At 38.7% G+C, this 24963-nt stretch overlaps 1 protein-coding gene across 1 annotated transcript in view; it reads right to left on the reverse strand.

The window, feature by feature from the left end:
• The window catches only part of LOC131974131 (uncharacterized), an 81079-nt gene continuing 56116 nt past the window's right edge, over window positions 1–24963 (reverse strand). Inside the window, exons 2-4 of the mRNA XM_059336288.1 lie at window positions 3930–3979; window positions 1884–2042; window positions 1–1411 (exon numbers count right to left, since the gene is read on the reverse strand). Coding sequence (XP_059192271.1) covers window positions 1151–1411; window positions 1884–2030 — 408 coding nt within the window. The 5' untranslated portion in view covers window positions 2031–2042; window positions 3930–3979 and the 3' untranslated portion in view covers window positions 1–1150. The remainder of the gene's footprint in view (window positions 1412–1883; window positions 2043–3929; window positions 3980–24963) is intronic.

A 24963-nucleotide genomic window follows, 5' to 3' on the forward strand; every position in this document is an offset into this window, starting at 1 on the left:
AACTGTCTGAACAAACTGGCCCCATTCATACAGCAATACCCCCTATCTGAGACATCAAATATACATTACTATGTTTCAGCAAAAAAAACTAAAAAGCCTTGAATGGCTGAAGGGATTATGACTTTTGTCCATCAGGAGTAAAGGTTGAAATAATAAGATGTTGTTATGAAACAGAAAAGTCTGCATTGGGAGCACATCAACATGGGCGGATGGATCCACCAGTTACAGCTGGTTTATTCAGTTCATCATCTGTTCGAGCAAAATGCCCCATTTGTGTAATGTCACATCACCTGCAACTATGACAAAGATCAAATATATGATTTACCGGATTAAAAAACAGCTATTGATTGGCTAGAGATATGAGCCATATGGTCATAACTTATAGAAATGCAGCGCTATGGTTTCATAGACCAGACATATATAGCATGGATCAGCTGCATTCAACCCTTATAATATTCTTAGAATGCGGCGTCTTACCGCAAACCGTGCCACAATGCTGTAATATGTGACCTGAAACACAAGCTGCAATACGTGCCTGCATGCCGTAATTTGTGGTACTGACACGCGACCTCTTCTGCGGTTTATGTTGGAGGACTTGTTGGAAGTGGAGTTCATATGTTTCACCAATAAATGTTACAGTAGCAGTAAGTTTCTGAATCACATCTCTTTGATTTTCAAACATGATAAATGTGTCAGCATGGAAAATGTTTCATACCTCCCTAAACTCTCCATTAAATGAATGTTTGTATGTTATTTGAGCTAAGCACAGAGGTATATGTGACAGTGTACTGGGATGAAAGTGTTTAATTTGTGCTATGAGTGGTCTGACAAACACATTGAAAACAAATATTCTTTTCTTCATTTGATTTTATTCATTCAGTCTCACATTTCAATAAGAATTCTTACTTTCTGTGAACATTTATTATAGTTGTGTAGAAAATAAACTGAGCAGATGCAATTTCCAAAAAGCCAACAAGGAAAAAAATGCTTTCTTAACACAATTTTCAATTACACAGAGGTAAACAATGTTAGCTATTTTGCACATTGTAGCATAGTGTTTTATGAGAAGTTGTATTTCCTATCAACATTTGAAAGAGAAAGTATATTTTCTTTAATTTATACTCTTGTTTTTTCCAAGAGCAGGTTACATTTAAAGGCACTTGTAAAAGAGCTTGACAAAACCGTTGTCATCGGTCTTGCACTCTACAGGTTGATAAGTTGTCGTTGGCATAATTGGCTGCATGCAGGATCCAATCCTGTCATCTTTGCCACGGATTCCACTGTCCTTATCCCAAACCTCGATGGAAATGCTATCGCTGTTGGCACCGTTGAATCTGAACTTCTCCCACCAACTTGGGTTGCGAGACGATCTGACGACTTTGCTTGTTCTGCTGTCACCGCCAACTTTCACCTGTTGGGATCAAATTGGGAGATGTAAATTATTGAAATAAAGTGATCACATTAAATATAACAATTCATTTACAAACAAATTAGGCACAAATGCCAACAGATCAATCAAAAACAGCTGAAAAGTTGGAGTACTTTTTACTAAAGAACTAATATAATTTTGTCATCAGGTGTACATGGATGTAATCCTAGAATCTACATGGGTGCAGGTACATATAATAAACAATACTAGTCAATGTTTGAAGCGTTTGCCCTTTTTATTTCATTTCATTTTGTTGAATGAAAAGTAGGCATCAAGTAATTGATGTAAATGTGAAGTGCTGCTGCTCCTGTTGGATAATTATTTTTGCAAAATTGACCATCTATTTTCAATTTGTATTCCACATATTCCACATGACAATTGTGTTTACTGGTTAGACCATAAAGAAAAGAAGCAAACCGCATCAAAAATTGGTTATATTTTGAAAAAGACTCACCACAACATAGGGATCCGGGCTAAAAAGTCCATCCCCTGTCATACCATGGCCGTTTATCAGCCACACCTCCAGGCCGTTGGGACATATGGAAGCTTCGGCCTGGAAAGCCAAAATCACCAGCAGGGAAGCAAGTGCGGCAAGCTTCATCTTCAATGCTGTCTTCACCCCGATGTGAGAGAGAGAGAAAGAACGATGGAGGCAGATAGGAAAGCAGCTCCTGATTGAAATGTCTTAAAAGCTTGACCATTTTATAGAGAGCCACAGAGACAGAGGGAGGGGCCTCACAAAGGTGACCATCACATCCATCTACTGGTGTGGTGAGTGGGTGTGCCAAGGGGCTGTGTAAATATTTGCATGGATCCACATCTGGGTCACAATGCATTTTAATACACATATCGGTGTCATTTTAACATTTAACAAGAGAAACTTAAGTTTTCTTTAAATGGCAAGTGGCCTGTGGATTGCAATGAATCCATATGGTGGTTAATATATGTATTACTATGTTCTATAATATGTACGTATTTCATTCTTAAAGGGAAGAAAACTGAAAACAAAATACCTTTTACTGTAAGCACTAACTGCCCGAAACCGTTAACAGCCATGTTTACAAAGGGTGTTTTTTGTTGATAGTTACATTTTCACATGTACCATGTTTTCTCAAAAAAAAAAGAAGAAAAGAAAACAGGTTAATCTCTTTACCTACTAGAACATTTTGTTTGTGGGCCCATGGCAGTTGTCTATGTTTTCTAACAGTAAAGTCCTCCCCTTACTTCTGTTTGGCACAGACCCAAACAAGGCCATAATCCATGTTTACATAAGAAAAGTTGCTAATATAGTTGTCAAGTCAAAGTTACTTCACTATAGCTCCGAGGATTATTTAAATTGTTTTATATAATTGCATTTATGTAATTTCATGTTTTTGTTTTGAACTTGTTTTGGTGCTCAACACAATCAGTAGTCTATATGTATCATGATGAAAACATCTTAAACAATTTAAATGATTTGTTGAAGATGCAACGATCAATATGATTGGTCTAAAAGTCAATATGGTGCATTATAGAAGCTCATTAATAATGAAGTATGTGAAAGTATGCCTTCATTCTAAATTCAAATTGATATATTTCATAAAGAGTGCAAGTTCTTTGCTTTTTTATGTTTTTCAGTAAGGTGACCGTTATTAGTTGACATTTGACAATTTCGATCTAAGAAGACTGATTCAACTACCAAAATGTGGTTATGAAACAAAGAATCATTCAAATGGAGAAGTTCTATTTTTTTTTTTAAAAGTCTATAGGTCCATATTTATTTTATGCACAAATGTCAGTATCATCCAAACAGTTGAAATATAATATTTATGCTTAGGGACAGCTGAACATTATATTTTTAATGCAGTATAAGTCATTGGCTTCTCTTGTACCATAACCCTTTAAAAAATGGCTAAAAATGAATATGATGTGATGATTGTCACACTGAAGACTGGACTAAATACCATCCAGAGAAAGTGAGGGGAGGGGGATGGGTATGGTGAGTGATGTATGGGCAAAGAAATAGGAAAGAGGCATGAAGAGGGAAAAAGAGAGCCCGATTGATTGACGTTCTGTCTGCTCTGTGTTTCAGCAAGTGAGGAGTGGAATCAATGGTCTCGCTTGGCTAGTCATGGCAAAAACTCCCCCTCTCCCCCTCTCCCCCTCTCTCTCTGCCTCTAGTTCACTCATTCCATCCGTCTAAAACACATCATCACAAACGGACACTTTCTTGCTGTATATATATTTGTCATTTTTTTCCCCACACACACACACTTTTTAAACATACTTATGTCACATGGTCAGTTTGATTTGTATTCATTTTTTTTTGTACAACCATGACATTTTTCTTAGAACTCAAATTTTGGTTTGTTTCACCTGCGGTCAAAGAGACACCAGCATGAGGAAAAATAAGCTAAAATGAGTCACAAGGCTTCAACCAGAACTAGATGAAGATGTCAGAACGCCTTCTTTAACATATTTGCAATGGTTACTTGATTTAGCCAGTCACTATTGAACTCACCTTAAACAAGTTGCTGAGCTGCAGAGTTGAACCCCTGTCGCAGTCAATACCTATTTGTGAGAATTTTTTTTACAAGTAAAAAAAAATTCACTAAAGTAACCAAAAACGGTTTTAAAAGTTGGCAAATCTTGAGATTAAATCACAAAGCTGATATCATCAGGACATAATTTCTCTTATACACACATATCCACGGCCACATCTATACAGTGAAGGTTTGTGCATCAATAAAGATACTCACAGGGAAGACAAGATAAGGACGGACTTGTAAAGTAGAAGTAAAGGGGGCAGGGGGTAAGTGAGGCGACAGATAGAGCAAGTGACTGTGGGTACTGTAAGTGAGAATGGGGAGTATGTGAAAGAGCAAGGTGGATAAACCAACAGGGAGTGGAAAGAGTGAGAGCGAAGTGTCCCCTCAACAGCCATCTAACCCCTGGCCTTTGTAACGAGCTGCTGAGTGTCTTAACGTCATTCGGCTAACGAGTTATGGCCCCGTTGACACTAAATGGCAGTCAATGGACAGATAGATGGCCCACTGGGAATGGATGAAGTCAATGGGCAATGAGAGAGTGAGGTCCATATTGCATTAATGGGAGCAATACAATATACTAAATGGTATTTAGCAGACACTTTCATCCAAAATGACTTGAAGTACCTCATTGAGTGCTTTTATTTTTAGAAAGGGTGGACCCGTTGAAAATCGGGGTCCCTTGGGCCTAGAGCCTCTGAGACTTGGAGAACTAACTAAGATTCAGTAGTGAGATGCCATAACTTAGTTACAAGTACGCAAGTATGTCCAGACAAAAAATGTTCACAAGTAATGAAACAGAAAATGAAACTTTTTTTTTTTACAGAATAAACCTCTAAAACACATTTAAGAGGTAGCTTATACACTTAAATTAAGCTGAAGTATTATGGAAAACAATCTACACAGTCAAACTGTGTAATGGCAACATCTTCACAGTGAAAGGGCTTTGCACATAAAACTACATATTATCAGATTCTTCACTACATTCACTTTGAGATGGTCAGTGTTGGATGCTGCAAAGCCACATTAACTAAATGATTCACTGTTAGATCACCACTTTTCTAAACCTGCCCTTCGTTCTTAAGGGGGGAAAAAAGCAGAGAAACAAGGATTTCCCATGTTATTTTATAGAGCCTTGCCTCACCTTAAAAAAAGCAAATTAAAATAATTGTATTAAGGAGAGAAGACTGCATATTTCATTTCTGGAAGGCATTCATAATGCTGCAGAATAGTCACCTCGAGACTGAAAAAGAGAAGGTTGTGAACCCCCAGTATAATCAGGTTGCTGTTTCCAAACGCCACAATAACATTCAAGAGAGTGATCGCAATACCGGTATAAACAGCTGTATGTACGCACCTTCTCCTGTTGATTCTGTTGGTCATTGTGAATGCTGTGTTTGTTAAATGTAAATACGTAATGCTTTATTTGTGATGACATGTTTGTTTAGTTTTAACAGCATTGTCCCATGTGCTCCAGGCACTGTTGATTGTTCATACGTTCCATGACGTAAGTTTTCAAGTGTCTATGTTATGAGCATACTATCGAACTTCAATTTTACCATGAAAGAAAAGTTTAAAAAATGTGTATGTTGTAATTTAAAAGAATGGAGGGTAATCAAAATTGGTTGATCCCTAGTGGTAGACTTTTTTCAAATGGTTAAAATCCACAACTTAGTTTATCAACTATGTGGATCAATTTCTTACTAACGAGATAAAGTTTGTCTTAAATCAAGAAAAGACTGATCGTCAAAGCAGAGATTCACGATGACAGGACTCATAATTAGGGTAAACTTTGTTGCTCGCTGTTGTTCCAAATGTTCAGTGGTGACGTGGTGAAGTGTAAATCGTGCAATGTTGTTTCATCTTTCTTTGACATAAATTTCCCAGAGGACAATAAATGTCTTTGCACATTACATCACTTTTTATGTGAAATTCTGCCAATGACCATGGGATCAAGCCGACCTCATTTATTTTCTATACCCCACATTAAATATGAGTCCGATGGGAGAAGAAGTAAAGCCTTTGGGATTAAGTAGCAATTGAGTAGAGGGGAGAAATCAGCTGTAAAGTGGTACCAATGGTCCTTACGCTGTGTCATAAAACTGCACTCACACTGTTGGTCAATAGAGCGATGGTGCAAAGATGAAAAAAGGAAACAAGTAACATGTTTTCTGTCTTTCTAAATGAAATAGAAGACAAGAGTAATGAGTTGCACATGTGCTATAAGAAAGGTGATCTAAACGCTTATTGAAAATATAGCTTCATTCAAGATTTTATGTAAGTATATGCTGATGCTTAATTCACCTTTATTCCTGTGATGTTTTAAACTGAAATCAATAGTAGGGAAGGGAAATATTCTTCTATCAGGCTTAGCACCAACATCACTAAAACCTCACTTTGTCTGATGAATAGACTGGGAATTAAAGAAAACTGAAAACAGGAGATCGCTTACCTTGCACGGGAGCTGGATTCTTTCAAAATATTACAAGATCACACATTAAATGCAGGATCACCAGATCACATAAAAATGCATCTCGTCAGGGTTCAGTGTGTTTGTGTCCTTTGAGAAGCAAGATGTACGGGTAGCCAAATGGGCAAGGTTTAGGTGTGTAATGACACAGAAAGTTAAAAACAACCATGGCGTCCCCCGGAGAGATAAGCAAAAAGCGGCACTGAAGGCAATGGAAAAGATGAAGGAAAGGGTGTTTTTGCTCTTCTTCAGACGGATTTCGACGGGAAATTTATTTACCAACTGGCTATACTGATTTATTGATGGCCACAAATGTTCATGACAGCAAGTAAGTTTCCTATTCAGATGTCACTGGGTAAAATAAGATGGCCCAGTGGCCAATGTCCAATCATTTTTGCTCCAGAATAAAAGGCTCCAAAAGACATCAGGATCAGACATAAGAGAATAATACAAGCATGGCAAGAAAATTTAGATAAGAAACACATATCCCACAATAAGTGTTCAGGATAGCAAATCTAAAAGCTTGTCATAATAACTTGTAAGTGTAGGTTCAATCACCGTACTGCACATCACTTGACATAAAAATGACTTTAAACCAGGTCCGTAGCTGAAAACAGTTTCCACACATACCTTTCTTTTAATATTAATTTAAACAAACAACAACTCTGGTTTTCCTGTAAAAGTTTGAGAGGAGAAATTCACTGACAAGATGGCCACAGTACTGTTTTGCGTCCTGTTCGTCCACCTTTTTATCTTTTCTTTACATATAACGATCACACTTTGCTTCTTTTATGTGTCGAACAGACATATTGCATGGATAGCCTGAGGTTTTCCACTTGTATCTACAAACAATTGTGCACTACTTCCTCCCACTCTGGCCTTTGATGGTTCCATTTTTCCTTTTTCCATCTCCTCCCCCCTGAGTACTGCTGTTTTTTTCCTTTTCTGTCCTCATCACCTCAACAACCTCCTCCTGCTGTGTCCTCTTCTCCTCTGTTGCCTCCTGTTCTCCTCTATTCCCCCCCTCTGCCTCTCCACTCTGTCCTCCTTCACTCCTTGCTGCATGCTTGCCAACTTCTTACCCTAGCTCTGATTGTTAGCCGGTTCAGAGCCAAGGGCGGATCTACAGGAATCAAAGATGTCAGGACGTGGCAGATCTTTTCAATAGCACAATACACAGAGGACATTGTGTAGCCATGCCAAAATCAATCTGACTTCCATTCATCACCTAACCCTGTCTGTATAGGGCTTTGGATATGCCTTGCCAGTCTAAGTTGTCTGTCTGAAGGTCTCCATGTTTGTCTGTAGCAGTTTGTTTTATAGCGTTCAGTTTTTCTCAATCACTTTGGCTCATTTTTTAAAACAGTCTAGCATTCTCTAAACTGCAGGTGCAACTGTCACAACTGATCCGTGGGACATCACGACTCTATTTCGATGTCTGTAAAAGGTAGCAACCCCAAACATTTTATCCTGCCTCAAAACCCAATTATTGTGTCAGTAAATTAGCTGAAGAAATTGAATTTTTGTACTGGGAAAATGTTATATTATAATAATATTTTTTTCACCTTGGAAGTTTCTTATCTCTCTTTTCTACTTTCCAAGAATGTTTGAATATTTTGTCTTGCTGAATGTTTCTGTGTATGAGAGTAGGACTGCAAATAACGAGTATTTTGATAGTCATAGTCATCGATTATTGAAACAATGAGTAGACTAATCAGATAATATATTGCAGGTTATTTTAAGCATGCGCTAACTAACATTATGACAATATGTGTGACTTCTTCAATCAAAAATATGTATTTTATTGAGCTGCTGCTGATATAACCACTAATAATAAATAATACATTGAAACTGGATGAATTAACATTTAGCTGCTATTTAAGAAATGTAAATAGGAGCAGGGTTTGGAGAAGCAATCTGCTCTAAGGCGAGGTAAGAGCAGGGCTTTTATCCCGCCAATGCTAACTCCCAGGTGGAAGAGGTTAAAAGCCAATACAACTCATCTATAGATAGCTGACATCAGCTAGCTGAGAAGCTAATTATCTTCCCTCGACTAGTCTGCATCATGCACAAGTCCGACGTGCCTTCTTTCAAAATGTTTGTGCATGACCAGCAAAATCCTGTGATATGCAAGGTCTTTACAAATCTTGCAGCCAATCCTCTTCTTTGCAGGGTTTATGGTGAAATACTCATACCATACCTTTAAAGTTCTGGGTTGCAATGGTGATGCATTGGTTACCATGTTTTGCTACATAGCGTGTTAGCTGTCACTTTCCAGTCACTGTTTGGCACGCGCAACTCTCAACAACAGTCAAACAATCAAATTTGTCTGCAACTAATTTTGTCATTTTTGACGACAATGACGACTTATCGTTGAGAATGGAGCAGGGAGGGTCACTAAGTTTATGCAAGCACTAGAAAAACCTCTTTTTAAAAGAGAAAGAAAGACAAAGCAAAAAAGATGAAGATTGAATGGACGAGGCAGGGAGAGAAGTATCGGGGAAAGTGCCATTGAGAGCAGCTATCCCTCTAAGACGTATGATAACAACACATCAGGGTCCTACAAAGAGAGGGGAGGAGGAATTGAATGAATCATTCTCATGCTATCTCTCTCCCTCCTCCTCATTTTGCCCCCATCGCTTCCCCAATCAGTTGATGCATTCCCCTGAACGTTGACTAAGAGGGCTTTTGCAAAGTTATCTCCACAGTAAAAAAAAAAAAAGTTATCGCCACTGCAGCACCAGGTGTCTCTGAGGTCCACATCGTGGCAGTTCCTGTTTCCCAACTCTCCAACTCCATCCCTGCTTTCAATCATCTCACTGCCACTTTTTATTATCTTTCACAGTTGATCTGATAATAGCAGACTTTCCCAAGGATGTTTTAAAACTACACTGTTCAAGAATGTCTTCTCTGTTTTTCATCTTCTCCTGACTTAACAGTGTCAAACGTTATATGAAGGCCAAATGAAAACACATGTATGTGACACTAAAGTTTGTAAAGAAGAAGAAGAAGATTACTTTATTAATCCCACAATGAGGAAATTCAACCTCTGCTTTTAACCCATCCTTTTTTACACACAAGTGAACACACCATGCAAGGAGCAGTGGGCAGCACATTACTGCGCCCGGGGAGCTGTGCAGGGGGGTTAGGTGCCTTGCTCAAGGGCACTTCAGTCCTAGACCTGTCAGTACCGGGATTCGAACCGGCAACTCTCCGGTTACAAGCACGAATCCTAACCTCTCGGCCACGGACTGCCCCTTAAAGAGATATGTTCCCCCCAAGACAAGACTATAGTATGGCACACAATATTCAGGATCAGCTCAGCAATGAGAGAATAGTCTCTTCAGTCCAGTTGTGTTTGTTGTGCGGAAGCGCCTTAAACCTGCATTATTTAAAAAAAAAAAAAAAGTCAGTTTGTATGTAAGTCAATAGAAGCTAACCAAGCTGTGTTTAGATAAGCTAAAAGCATCCTGGCTCAATCTCTGTAATTTCAAATGAGCAACTTGAAATCCTTAAAGTGTCCCAAAATGTATGCTTGCTATGGAATTCTACCACATATTGCTGGAAATTGAACTATATTTTATTCTTTTGCATCTATGGTGGAGAGAGCATGCTGAACAAAATGACACCTTTGACATAGAGAGCTCACCAAACTCTTAGACACTGGTGTTCAGTGACATTTTGATAAATTGCTACAAGCTCTGAGCAGCTCCGTATAGTTAAAATCAATGAATGTTAAAGCTTTTATGAACTGACTTCAAACATAATCACTATGGTAACAAATCAGTCGTAGTAAATGTAAAAACAATTAATCAAAAAAAAAAAAGTAAGACGTGTTTCACCCTTCCTCCTCCTACTCCACTCCCTTTGGTGTTTTCTCCGTCCTCCTCAACCTCTTACTACTTTTCAACATGGATAAAGAGAAAATGATGGCGTCATCGTTATTCAAGAGACCACACACACACACACACACACACACACACACAGACACACACAGACACACACAGACACACACACACACAATGATTAACGGCAACAAAAGAGCCTTTTTCTGTATGGAGATGGTTATCATTTGATGCATTAATCTCTCTCTACATTGCTCGGTCTCCCTCCTTCAAATCTTTCGGAAAGAGGAATCACTTTTGCGACAATCTATAGTTGAGGGAAGAAGTAGAGAAGACAACAGCAGCCTGCATTTTATAAAAGAAAAAAGAGAATTTGAAGTGATGCATTCAGAGCCACACACCTTTAAATGCAGGTACAATAAAAAGACATGAGGATAGTCAGCGGCTATCAAAGACATCACAGTAATTTTATCTCTGTATGCAAGATTGCAAGATTTGAGCTTTTTAAAGGCTCAAAGGGAGTGAGCAGGTAATGACAGAACCACCTTTAAACTTGACAGACGCATATCAAACCCCCCTCGTGATGCTCACTCCATGCAAACTCTGTAAATGACTGCCTCATCACTTCTGTAATTATAGTATAATTAGACAAAAACAAATTGCAATATTATGATACATTTTCAGTTGTTAAACACATACTGCTAACAGAGTCAGAAAAATGCACACTGTAATCTATTCATTTCTATTACCAATGTTTCCCTCACGGTACACACATCAATATCATCATCATCAATAGACAATAATTGGTAACCTGATGCACCAGATGGTTTGTTACACAGAACCATCTGAGAAGCAGTCATTGTAACTATTTGTAAAAGAGGAGGCCTTTTCAGAAAATACTTGGCAGGTAATTAGATGAATCATCAGCCTATCACAGGCTAACTGTAACCAGTCAGTTCAACAAACTACTACTACTACTACTACAGGAGTAAGCAAAACCATCTTTTCCACAAAAGCCTCCGATGCTGTTCTTTGTTCTTCTTTCAATAACAAAATACTCTCCATGTCTGATACTATTACAGCATCTACACTCTGTATAAGCCACCATTGTTGTTTTGATCAAACAGCCGCCTCTCCAAGTTGTAAACAACCAAAACCTGTCGCTGCCAGTAGCTCCTCACAGGATGCTGATTAGTCACAAATGCATCATTGAAACCTGACAATATGGATATTAATGTGGTCTTGTAATCCTGTGATTTTACTTGATTCCATGATATTGCAAGATACTGCAAGACAAAGGGATTCCTGCTTTTGAAAAACTTTTTCTGCAAATCTAAATGTTTAGTTTGGGACATTTTGTTAGTGTCATACAGAAGAACTGCATATTTGTAGAATCAACCCTGCTCAGTCAGTTCACCCTGAAATGTTCAGGGGCTGAAGAAAGAACAAATGTTGATTTCTAAACTTCTTGAGGATAAGAGTCAGTGTGCTGAAGCAGAATAAATAAACAGTAAGAAGTTTAGCTTGTGCATTTGCAGTCACAGAGCAAATCACTTCACATAAACAATTTCAGGCAGGACTTAGTTCAAATTTGTTTTTCATTCTGTGGTATAATATATTCCATATTGATCATCCATCCTGCTTACTTGCATAATTACACATACTTTCATCAACTTTGAAATCCAAACATGTTGCACCTCACAGTATAACTCTGTATACTACTTCAGGGTTTATGTTGCAAAGAAGAAAACAGACAAATAACTATCAAAATTTAAAACTTGTGAAGAATGTGAGTCACAACAGAGTTTAAATTATATTTCTATGCTAGACTTCTGCATCTCAATGGTGATGGATGATACAGGACATTGATTGGTGCATCAAATAGGTGATGACGTTGCGAGTGAGATGACCCTTAAGCACCCCAAGGTCCCCCAAACTGCTGATGGAGGAATGAGTCTGCATGTTGAAGGCACAAACACATACACGCATTTGCACGCACATGAATACATGTAGTCAAAGAATCTTTTAACTCTTTAGCGTGAAATAACACTCCAAAAATACTGATAAGGTACTGACATGACTAATTTTAAAAGTAAAATTTTATTTAAAACCTTCTGACCTCAAAATATCTGTATGTATATATATATATATATATATATATATATATGTGTGATAATGTTTTGTTTATACCATGTAGTTTAAGGCATGTTTTTGTCATGCAGTAAAATGTGTTTGCCGATTGTATTTGAATATTTCTGCATACTGGTTTGACTTCATCATTAATTTGATATCACTGGAAAGCCTAAATGTTTGTGGACTCAATGAGCCCGATTTTATTCAAATGTGATGATGTTAGTCCCCATGGTAGCCATTTTACTAAAGTGAGAGCATTTTTTGAAACTTGACCTCAATCTATAGTATGGTTGCGACTGTTTAAACCTGTTCTGACCTCGAGGATAATCACAGCCCCATGAAACTTTCTATGAATGGATTTCCTAGGTACATTAACAATAAGGGGGGTTCTCTGCAATTTCTTGAAAAGAAGTGCTTGCCATCCAATAAGAGAAATTCCAGAAATCTCCACACTTATTTTGGTTATTTCCCACTTGTTTTCATTCTTTTCGCTTTAGGTTATTTGCACCTCTTAAATATTTGTAACAGTGATAAAACAAAAATTTGTTTTTACACTGGGTCATGTTTTTGTGTGAATAAGCTAAAACCTTAAAACTTTTGCCAAATAGAAGTCTCTATTTGAGTTTCACTTCTGTGTAAGAACACGAAGAAAGCTAATGATCACAATCCCAAAAATGTTGAAATTGCTGGTTAACCACAAAGCCTGAAGGAAGCTCAATACAATCACACACACGCACACACACACACGTTCAAGACACAAAGATTAAATAATCGCTTCAATTTCACATCTCTCTCTCACTCAGAACAAGATTACATTAACGCTTCTTTTTGATGTCTGCCCGGGAGGTTGAGTCCAAGGGTTTGGGAAAGTTTTTATGATGTACTCCTTGAAAGTTTGGACTCAAACTCATGCAGATGCAAAATACAAGCTGTATTTTACCGTGATGACTTTGCAAAATGATTCACATCAAAACGCTGTCCCTCTCCTCAGAAAAATACTCTGCCCTCCCATCTAAATGGAAATGTATCTCAATCACCACGGCTCTTTTCTTCCATTGCATTTCATTTTTATTTTTTGCCGTTCATCTTTCTGTCTTCATCCTCTCACCATCACTGTTACATATTGCCATCAGAACGGCCATTAGCATTCATGCTTACTTTCCACTATAACATTTGTTTAAAATGAGCATTAACAGCTCACAGACTTATTCCAGAAAATTCTGCAGACCACAGATTGTAAAAGCAAATTGTTTTATCTTTTTTCTTAATTTGGCTGGTACTCTAAAGCTTCAAGAGGCTGACTGGTTATTTCCTGTGTGATTCCTGCACGAGGTACAAAGATCTGGAGTAATAAAATGACTTAAGCTCTCTGGATTTTACACTAGCTGTGCTTCTTTAGAAAAGATGCTCAGAAGCCAAGAATGCTGCATTATACCAGGCACATATAAAGGACTATAACAAAAGAAGAAAAAGTGTATTTAATCAATATTGAAAAATAACCTTAATAGAATTATATTTATTATATTTCATAATAGCTATTATAATAAATGCTATTATTCAGTTAACAAAAATGCATATTTTAGCAGGTTGTGGAAGTTGGTTTAATAATGTAGGAAAGTATTTTGTGACAAAATTACTTTTTATTCTTCAGGCATTTCAGGCGTGACGTCAACTATAGCTTGAAAGTATAACATTGTTGGAAAATGTAGTATTAATGATGAATATGCAGATCAATACCTTTAAAACAGGCTCTGGTGTAGTGGTTCCAAGTAACATAATATCTTTAATGTAAGCTGCCAAAGGGGCATGAGTGTTTAGTATTTTGTGTCAGTCTGGCATGGATTCACTTTGTCTGAATACAAATCAACTGAGCTGTTTTTCACTGCTGTCCAATACAAACCTCATATGTCCAACTGTCACTTTCTTTTAAGCTTAATAAGCAAATTTGTATTGTCCTGAAATAAGACATATCATGACTAGAATGTAAATTAAACCCCATTTTGGCATGTCAGGAAAAAATTAAAAAGTACAAAAGCAATGGTGACATTTCTTCGTGAGGTTTTACCAGCATAGTGGAGGTTTTACATTCTGGGATGTCCTAGTGGTACTGATGTAATGGGATCACAGAGGTCTGGGCTCTGGAGGACCCTGCAGGCACGCTCTGTCTGCTTAACCAAACATGCCCGAATACATCCTGTCCGCTAGTTAAATATGACATACTGGCTGGATGACTTATCTACATGTGAGCACATTTGAACATTTAAACAACAAACATGCACCCGCCTACTGACTAGTTAAATATCATCTAGTCACTTGTGAGCACATTTGCATAGGCATACAGTAACAAACAGTCACTCATTCAAGGACACCATCGCCCTCTAGATGAAAACGTTATTATAGGATTGTTGTTACATTTAGTTACGTCAAAAATAAAATAAAATAAAATAATGTCCCCCTCAGCTGAAGGAGAAAATGACTGGAATTCTTGATGGAAAACAGAATCATAAACAGAGGGAGAAGAAGTGCAGGGTCAAGGAGGAAACAGATCCAAGCAAGTCCTATTTAAAAACAATGTCTGTCAAAATCATTTCATCTCATTTAAATCAACTTATGGAATAGGAAGTGTCCTTAAATTATCACATTTCTTAGTATATTGTTCAATATTTTCCTAGTCATATCACATTATACCTGCCAGATATATTTTTGGAACTTTCATGTAGGTGTGTAAAAGTATAGTTTTAGGTTGTTGTAAATATACTGAATGCCTTAAAAACCAGTACAAGCATTAAAACCATTACTGGCATTAAGACCCAGTATACACAACTAAGTTTTTGAAGTGCGACTTAAATTTGGTAAACTTAAGTCCAAGTTACTTCTTAAAAACCAACCTACAACCATTTGTTTTTTTTGTTGTTTTTTTGCTTTTCCTGACCTCCAGTGGTTAAAGTTGTTATCTTTCAGGAGTCATGTAAAAATATACTCAGGATGTGTTCACGACACTGACATCTTAATGTGAATGAATGTGGTTTCAGGTGCAAAAAATGTAAATAGTCAGTCAGAAGTGTTTTAGTTTTTTTTTCTTTTCTGGATATTATTAAGTTACTCTTTAAAATTTTATTTATTCCAGTGTACTTCAAAAGTCTTAGTTTGAGGCCAACTTAACTCCCTAATATCGGTATCTGCCCTAGAAATCCAGTATTGGTTGAGCTCCATTTGTATGTGCTTACATACAAATGTTAATTAATGAACTTTAAGTCCTTTGAAAATAATGTGCACATGATTTATACAAATGCAACAGTTGAAAACTATTAAACAAAGAGAATTTACAGAGCTCTTTCAACTCATACCTATTTTAGATACTTATTTTTTTTCTTACTTTAACAATTGATTCTAACTCGGTGAGAAATGTTATAGTGAATCTTTGGATATTATGAATTGTTATAATAATGACATAATAGATTGTTTTAATTAATTGTAATCTTGTTATAACAGGATTAACAAATGTATGAACACAGCTACTTGGGTAATGAGAGAGATTGTGTTACTTGGGACTATGCAAATGTAATTGGAAAAAAAAAATCACCTTAAGCTGATTACTTCCAGGAGCCAGTGTAGTGGTGTGCATGTGAATTAAATGGGTGATACTTAAGAAAGAGCAAAGGGCCACATGAGAGCAGGTAAAAGAGCCACTTCAATGATTAAATACACCACTCTTGATTTAGAAGGAAAATAATACTCTTGTTCTTACTATTATTGCAGGAACTATAGGCTTACACTAATACTTATTGTAATATTACAACTGGAATGATAATTATCATTGTGACATTACAACTTACTGCTGTTAAACGAAAATATAGTATATGAGGACAAGGAACTGATTCTTGAAATTATTTAAAACAATGTGATCTGGATAAGAATGGCATTGCTAAACCTTCCTGTACAGTATAAGCAGCAGCCATACTATATATAAAAGTCATTTATTGCTCCTTTTCTTACTCTCTTTCCAAATACACACCCATCTTCTTCTACCTCTCTGCAATAATGCCATTTTTCTCTCTTTTGCCATCTTACACTCCTCTCTCACTCTTGTTCCAATAAAGTCCTACATGCATTCTAGCTAAACCAACTTATCTTGTTGCGAATTCAGCGCCCAGGGTCAATTTCCCTCCAAATGAGAGCATTATCTGCGACAAGCTGTCCCCTGATATAAGCCAGTGCCCCTGCCGGCTTCATTTGTTTCAGGCAGACAAACAGAAGGCTAAAAACTCTCCCTGTGTTTTGTTGTCGCTGCCTGATTGCGCTGTCAGACTCTGTGTTTCTTTATTTTGGTCTGAGGCATGATAAGGAACAACCAACAGACTGGAACAAGATGCCTCTGCTCATGTTTAACTGACTGGGAGACCATGAGGAAGAAGTGGGAAGTGTGAGGGAGCAGCAGAGGAGAAGGGGAGGGTCAGATAGGAGGAGAGGGGCAGTAGCATGTTGAGAAATGATCTGTAAAAAGGTTTTTAAGCAAAGGCTCATTTTCTTGTTGTACAAAATAACACATCGGAACCGTTTTTTGAGATTTCCATTTCTGACCAGCATACAATTGACCAATTAAGCTTGGTCCCTTGTGAAAAAATTGTAAAAACTAACAGCTTCAAAAAGTATTCAGATACCTTCACTTTTAACCAGGCGGAAACCTCCGGGTCTGAGCGGTGAGGCAAACAAGGAAGTGCCTTAAGCTGCATTCTACCTAAAAATTCTGACAGGGGGCACTGAAAAAAGCATTTCATTTCTATACAAAATGAGAAAACTTCTCACTTGATTTATTACCTCAGAAAAAGTTTTTAAGGACAACACTATGGTCTTAATCGCTAGTAAAAAAAAATCATCTTCAAGACAATTTGATGGTAACAGTGTAAATAATGGCCCCATTTAGAAGAAAATAGAAGATAAAGAATCATATGATTTGGGGCATTTGACCTTTGATTGACAGGTCAATAACAAGGCGAGCAATTATCAGGAGAGAAGCAGAACAATACGTATCCATGGCAACGTGTCAATAAAGTCATATATAAGGTTATATACATATCAAAAAGGACGTTTACCAGTTTGGTCTCATAACTTTGACACTTTCACACTGTATTTTCGCTTTATTTGAACGTTTTGTTCATTAAAAATGTCTTGTTCAGCGTTTGGTTGGACTAACATACACTCCAAGGTTAGTGTTCAGTTTTCTTAGGTAAGTAACACATTTAGTTTTTGCTTTTTGCTAGCCAAAACTAATATCCCAGTTAATGCTAACATGAATTAGCAGCGACTTCGCTCATTCAGGTTGAGGTGTAGAGAAGCTGTAGTCAGTGATCAGTAGTGATGGGTCGGATCGTGCCGATGCTTCGGAGCGTGTGTCGAGAAATCCCGGAAGTCTTTGGTGGAGCGCAGATCGACGCTTGTGTTGTTTAGGGCGAGTGACGTCATTGATGACGTTCGAAACCTCGGTGGTTCAGGAAATGGTTCGACTTGTGCACCCCTGCCTCCTCAGTCCCATGCGAACGAGTTTTTTCGAAAGCTGGAGAGGTTGTCTCCAAAAAAAGAAACAGACTGAGCCCAAGCACAGTGGAGAAATTGTTGTTTTTAAACTGCACTCAATAAAGTCACAAGCACAATTGATGTCCCATCTCTGCCCCATGCTTTGAAAACACTGTAACACTTTTAACAAACATCTCATGTCCTATTGGATTTATTTTATCATTGACTGAAATGATGCTGGTAAAGTAAATAATAATGATTACTTTATATTATTAATAATTACTAATACACTGCTATTAGCATTACCCACATATTAATCAAAACAACAGATAAATAAATGAACCACACAAAATCAAATTAAGGTGTTTTTATCTTTGTTGGCAGTGATTATTCCCATGCACCAAGAGGCCTCACAAACAGCTCAAAGGTCAATGACGATTTGGACCAGCAGGGGGTTTGTGAGCACATGAAGCCTCAAGATATGAACCTTTTCTCGAACCAGTTGGCTGGAAAGGTTCAAGGCTTCATGAGGCTTCATCTACCCATCACTAGTGATCAGATCCCTCTCGCTCCTCCACAGTCCAAATAAGGTCTGCCCCCCGTATCGGAAACAAGACGGCGACATAAGATGCTGACGTGTGTAACGCTGAACTGTCTACGTCCATTATTTATACAGCCTATGCTTTTAACACACTGTGGGTACTGATGGCACATGGATGAGAACCAGACCAACATGATAAATGCAGAAATCATATAAATGAAACGTATATATCCATGTGAGTTCTGTTGCATTCTTATCCTTGAAGACTGCTGAGGGGGAAAAGTGAATTCAGGGACAGATGGCGGAGAGTGACTTGCCGTTTGACTTTAGGATTATTGGTCTCAGTCTAAGCTTTAGCCTGCTGGGAGGCTGTGAAGAGCAGTTTTGCCATGTGAACATTATCTGTCCCTCTCATCACCCTCCAGAGCCTGCCTGTTCATGCAGCTGATATTCTATAAATCTGAAAACCTGCACTCTGAGAAGCAAAAAAGTAAAATGTACTGACTATTTGCATCTAACACAAAGAATGGAAAAAGAAAAACCATGCAAATTATGGTGATTTAAAAAAAAAGTGTATGTATAACCAAGGCCAGTGAGTTGAACGTGTAATTATTTAAAAAAAAGAACTAAGGTAAGGGTAAGTATCCTCAAAATGGTTTAGGTTTTTTATCATGGTATCAGAATTATTGCTTCATTAAACTAAACAAACTGTGTCAGAAGGGGGGGGGGGGGTAGATGAAAAGTACTGCAAGAGCATGGGCGAGGATGAACATTTTGAAATGGCTGGAGGCTCAGAGTGACAGTCCATCACTCCTCAGGATTAGTTCTATTGGTATTAGACTATAGATTTAATCACGTCAGTCAACTCAGTTAATTAGTTCAAACAGGTGTCATGCTACACTGACTACAGTAAAGACAGACACAAAACAAATATTACCAACGACCACACACACCCCGAGTTCACTCCAAGTCAGACACATGCACATATGCAAACTACGACACCATCGCATTCACACTAATCAGCTTTCAGGTCATACAATGATTTTTATTTTTTTTTTACATGTGCTTGCACACAGACATAGACACACACAGACACACACAGAGGTGGACGCAAATTTTTAAACAGATAAGAGAAAGTCAGAAGGAGGGAGGGAAAGAAGGCAGCGGAAAGAAATTGGTAAAACATGCTGTTCTGTGTCTTTTAGCAATATGATGAAGGAATGTCTAAATGCAATTTCTTGTCACCGTTGTTTTTCTGATTGTTTAATTTGAGTCATTTCTTCAGACTAGAGGTTAGTTTATTCAGCAGCCTTTGCTCTGCATTAGTGTGCGCCAGTGCCACTCAAATGGAAACTACGAGGGCCAAACCGCATCGGATGAGCAAGCCCCGCTTTAGCCTCCAGCTGAACTGACAATGTACTGACCCTTATGTCCAGACTGGTAAATGAGTGCCCACAAGGCGGCAGACCCATGCCATCATCAGCCTGATGGACCCCATAAGTGCCCATGCGCTCACTGGCAACTTCTCCTTCCAGTTTTGGCTTCAGGAGAATGCTTTTGTCACTCTGATCTAGGGTCAGGTAGCTTTTTGTCCATGAGGGTTTTGGTATCCGTCTCAATCTGACCTCACCCTTAGAGATAAAGTGGACACTTCCTTGCCGTGGTATTCCTGGCACGTCCTGGGCATGGGGCAGACCAAGAACAAGATTGAGGGATTATATATCCCATCTGGCCTGGGAATACCTCAGGATCTCCCAGAAAGGGTTGGCAGACATAACGAGGGATGACCACATTTGTGCTGCCTCACTTAGCCTGTTGCCACTACGACCCGAATAAGCGGCGAAAAATGAATGAAAGGATGGATGGCTAAACTGATCAAATGATTAAATGGCTTGAAGCTGCAGTTCCTTTTGTGATTGCTACAAGCTGGCTCAAAAACAACTCAGTTGTTTTTGGGCGTTCCAGGTGGCACACCTGGTAGAGTGCGTACCACAGAGGCCCAGTCCTCGTAAGCGGGCGGCCCGGGTTCGAATCCGGCTCGGAGCCCTTCCCCGCATGTCTCCCCTCTGTCTCCCCCTTTCACTCTCAATATCTCTCTCTCTCAATAAAGCTACAAAATTCCCAAAAAAATATCTTTAAAAAAAACAAAAAACAACTCAGTCTCATAGAGTTAAAAAAAAAAACCCACACATACAATCTCTCCTGATCTAACTTTTTTTACATTTACAACATTCATCTCCATGCAATGTCTTGGTGAAAAAAATCTTTTTAAAAAATCTCCCTCAAGAGGAAAAACACCAACCACATCGCATTCAGATGCCTGAATCTGTAGAATGTCTTTATGAAGAAAAAAGGATTTCTTTACAGCGATTACAATTTCTTTTCACCAAGTAGAGGAAGGGAAGCGGAGGCATGGTCCAACCACCTAGATCCTCTGACCATTTTTCAACATTACCACTGACATGCAATAGAGGCAACAAATCCTGACAATGGTCTTGTTAGTGTATGGTAATTATACCAAGCTCTCATGCATAATTTGACAGTGATATATAACGTCCAAAATATTAGCAGCTTTACAAGAAAGTGTTGTAAAAACCAGTAGGACAGAAAAAAATCAAAGGAACAAAAAAGTTGTAGCAGGACTGAGGAGCTGTTCAAGTAACATGAAGAGCAAAGTTGTTACACTGAATACTCCTAAAGGTTGGAAAAGGAGCATTATGACAAAAACGTCATTCAAGAAAGGGTGAAAGAAAAGAGGAAGGGATGGGAGAGAGGAAATGTGTAAAGCAATGGGGGGAGAAAAGAGGAAGGGGGAAGAAAAATGAAGGAGTCATAGAAGAATAATAGATGAATGGGCTCAAAGGGAGGTGAGAGAGTAAAAAGCACAGGGTAAAAATCCTGTGGCAGGGAAAGGACAAAAGGAAGTGGGGAGCAAGAGAAATAGTGTGAAGGAACGGAGAAGGAAGAGGGGAGGAAGGATAGAGGAAAAACTAATAAAAAGATGAGGCAGCAGAAAATGGCAGGCAGGGAGGGAGGGAGGAGTGGATGGATGGGGCGTAAAACAGGTGAAGAAGCAGAAAAGAGGAGAGAAAAGATTATGGGGAAATGAAGTGAAAGGGGCTGGAGGAGGACATGTAATAAACTGAGAAAGTGACATGGAAAAAATGAAAAGACAAGAAAAATAATTGGGAAAATTAGATGTAGACAACACCTGAGTGATGACGGACTGAAGCAGAAGAGTGATAGGGAGAAAGGCAAAAGGAAAGAAGTGAAGAAAATAGCAGATGTCTTGGAGAAAGTGTAAAAGAGCAGTTCAGATATAAAAAAGAGGAAAGACCAATTGAGTGAGAGAAAGGTGGGAAAAAAGAGAAAAGGTTGGTGTTTGAGAAGGACAGCGAGTAAAAAAAAGGTTAAGACAAGCATACGGGGGAGAGAAACAGAGACTGATGGTGTGTAAGAGAGATGGAGAGAAAAAGAGAGAGGGAGAGTAAGGTATATTGCAGGACTAAGTGGCCAGAGCGCAGTCTGCCAAATATAAAATCAATAGACACTATCTCAGTCCGACCCCCTACTGCTGAATCCATCAAAAAAATTTAACGATTCCTCAGTAAAAGATGCAGCAAGGCAACACCACAGAACCTGAGTGAGTCTGTGTGTGTGTGTGTGTGTGTGTGTGTGTGTGTGGCGTTGTGTTTTAAATGCTTGCACAGAACACAAGTGTGTGTGTTTTATATATGTTTGCATGTGCAGACTGAAACATAGAACTTTGTTTGTGTGTGTGAATCACTTTGTTAGTTTCACTGTCATCATGACAGGTTGATGTATCTGTCTCTGTATAGCTGTGTGTGTGTGTGTGTGTGTGTGTGTGTGTGTGTGTGTGTGTGTGTGTGTGTGTGTGTGTGTGTGTTTGTGTATGTGTATGTGTGTAGGACAGTGTTGCTGTGTATGTGTTTTAGCTCAGAGTGTGTGTATGAGTGTGTGTAAGCTGACAAGCAGTTTATGCCAGAAGTCATTTCCAGGTACATAAGCTAAAACGTTGCCGCCATTTTATGGACTTGCAATTGTGTTGATGTTGTCAAGGTCTCTTAGTCCACCAGACACACACACACACAGACACACACACACACACACACACAGTGTCAGACTGTGGCGCAGACAAGGGGAGCTAACTAAATGATTCACTGTTTTGCTGTCACACCCTAACACACTCAAACGCGCTCACACACACACACACACTCTGCTGACAAGCTGACTAACTGGCTGTGAGACTGGTACGCTAACACATGGCCTCTTAGCCGCTGCACACTATTATTGGGAGTGAATATGCAGGCAAGGAGAGAGGAGGCGTGCACATGAGATAAAGGAAGAAAAACAGAGAGAGGTGGATGAGTGCTCAGGATAGAAGGATACAGTGGGGAAGAGGGAAGAGGATGGAGGACAAGGGGAAAGAAGGAGTGAAGAGGGTGGGATGGCACAGATGTAAGTTGGATGGTGGGGTGAGTAAGACAGATGGATGGAGGGACATGGTGTGTAAGGGAGAAAGAGAGAATGAGTGATAGAAAGAGAGACAGAGAGAGGAGTGTAAATTTGCATAGGGGTGAAATTGAAGTAGCTTTGAAAGGCAATTCAGCTAAATCAATTTGAAGTCCTCTATTGAAGGACTACAGGATATCTAAATAACACACACACACACACACACACACACACACACACACACACACACACACGTATGCACATTGGTCTCTAAATTTGTAAGCACATTAAACCATACTGTTTAATGGAGTACAAACAAGCACAAAAACACACAGGCACAAACATCAACACCAGAGAGCCATGAAAGAGGCAGTCTCTTTTAAGCCATGTGTTGCCAAAGCAGGAGATCGCCGCACCCAACTAACACAAATGCAAATTTAATGCTGGTAATAATGCAAATTGGTGAGTTAATGACCCCTATTTATTCATAGTTGGGCTTTATTCTCAGTTGTCTTAATTAAATGTTTTAATTGTTTTAAAATTGGTCATTACGCCATTATTTCCCCCCCCAATGAAGCTACTCTGGACCACAGCAGCTGAACAAAAACAGATGCTTGTTATTGCGATTTTCATTGTTTGTTCTGTTCGCTTAGTCTTTAATTAATTTATGGGTCAATAAATCCAGCCAGGATCATTGTAATCTAATCTAATGCAAGCAATTTATTTATTATCTATTTTAATACTTTAGACTTGTGACAAGGCATTATTTGTGAGCAACAGTAGGGGCAGAGTATGCAACAGAACACTGGATCAGAATAAATTACATTCTGAGAGCCTAACATAATGACCACAATGTAACCTAAGGTCTTGGCTCAGAAAATATCTCGTAAATGACCCAAAATCCTCTGTAAGGGAAGTGATGGCACATGTCACAGTTTGCAAACACAACTTCTTGCAACCATGCTCACTCATACTAATGCAGCAATGCATAAGTACAAGTTGCAATACTGCTTTGTCTGAGTACCAACGAACTGCCAAACATATAAAACCTCTCAAAACCTGCAAATATCACCCTGCAACTTTCAAAACACCCTGCCAAAAAGGCAGAATTGGATTGCAGAAATGTCCTGCTCACGAGAAAATGACTTGCTGACAAGGAAGAATCGCCCTGCATGCCAAGAATATTGGCCGAGCTCTATCAGATAGACCTGCTGACCAGAATCACCCCCTGCATGTCAGAGATGTTCTCAAATTTTTTGCTCTGTTGAAACCAGGACACACGTTCAACTTTTTCCTGTGCATGGTTTTCAGTCTGGCTCTTCTAAATGTTCCCCCTTGCTATATTGCACAAGTAACTATTTAGTCATTGTACCATTTCTTTTAGTATTGATTGAATTATTATATGAATTCTGTGTTCCTGTTCCACCAAAAGCATTTGCACGTGTGTTGTGTTTGGTGATCAAGTGATTCTGATTGGCTGATGAGTTGGGGGAATTAGCAGTATCAGAAGTACAACAATTTTCATTTAGCCATCCTCAAATCACAAGCGGGATAATACCAGTTTTCACATTCAGTTTAATACCACCAGCATCATTTGATTGTCAGTCAGTCCCCTGGGAGAATAAATCATCCAATTTACACTAAGCTAATGGGCGGGATTTTAATTAGAGCTGTCAACATCCCCTCTCTCCCTCTCTCTGTGTTATTTCAACAGCTATTCATCTTTTCTTTTCTTTTTTCAAAACTCGTTTTGTTCTGCTGATTGCTATTCCACAGGGGCTATTCTACCGACTTCCTCACACACAGACACGGACACACACATGAACACACATATGCAGCCACCACACGCACACACACACACACACACACACCACACACACCACACACACACACACACACACACACACACACACACACACACAGCCAGTACTCATCATCAAAGTGATGCTTTGTCAGATTAGTATTGAGGAATGAGAGCTGGGGGAATAGAGAATGTAATGGGTTGAAGTTGTATGTAAACAGTGGGACTTCAT

Source organism: Centropristis striata, chromosome 7 (assembly GCF_030273125.1).
Source record: "Centropristis striata isolate RG_2023a ecotype Rhode Island chromosome 7, C.striata_1.0, whole genome shotgun sequence".
Lineage (NCBI taxonomy): Eukaryota > Metazoa > Chordata > Actinopteri > Perciformes > Serranidae > Centropristis > Centropristis striata.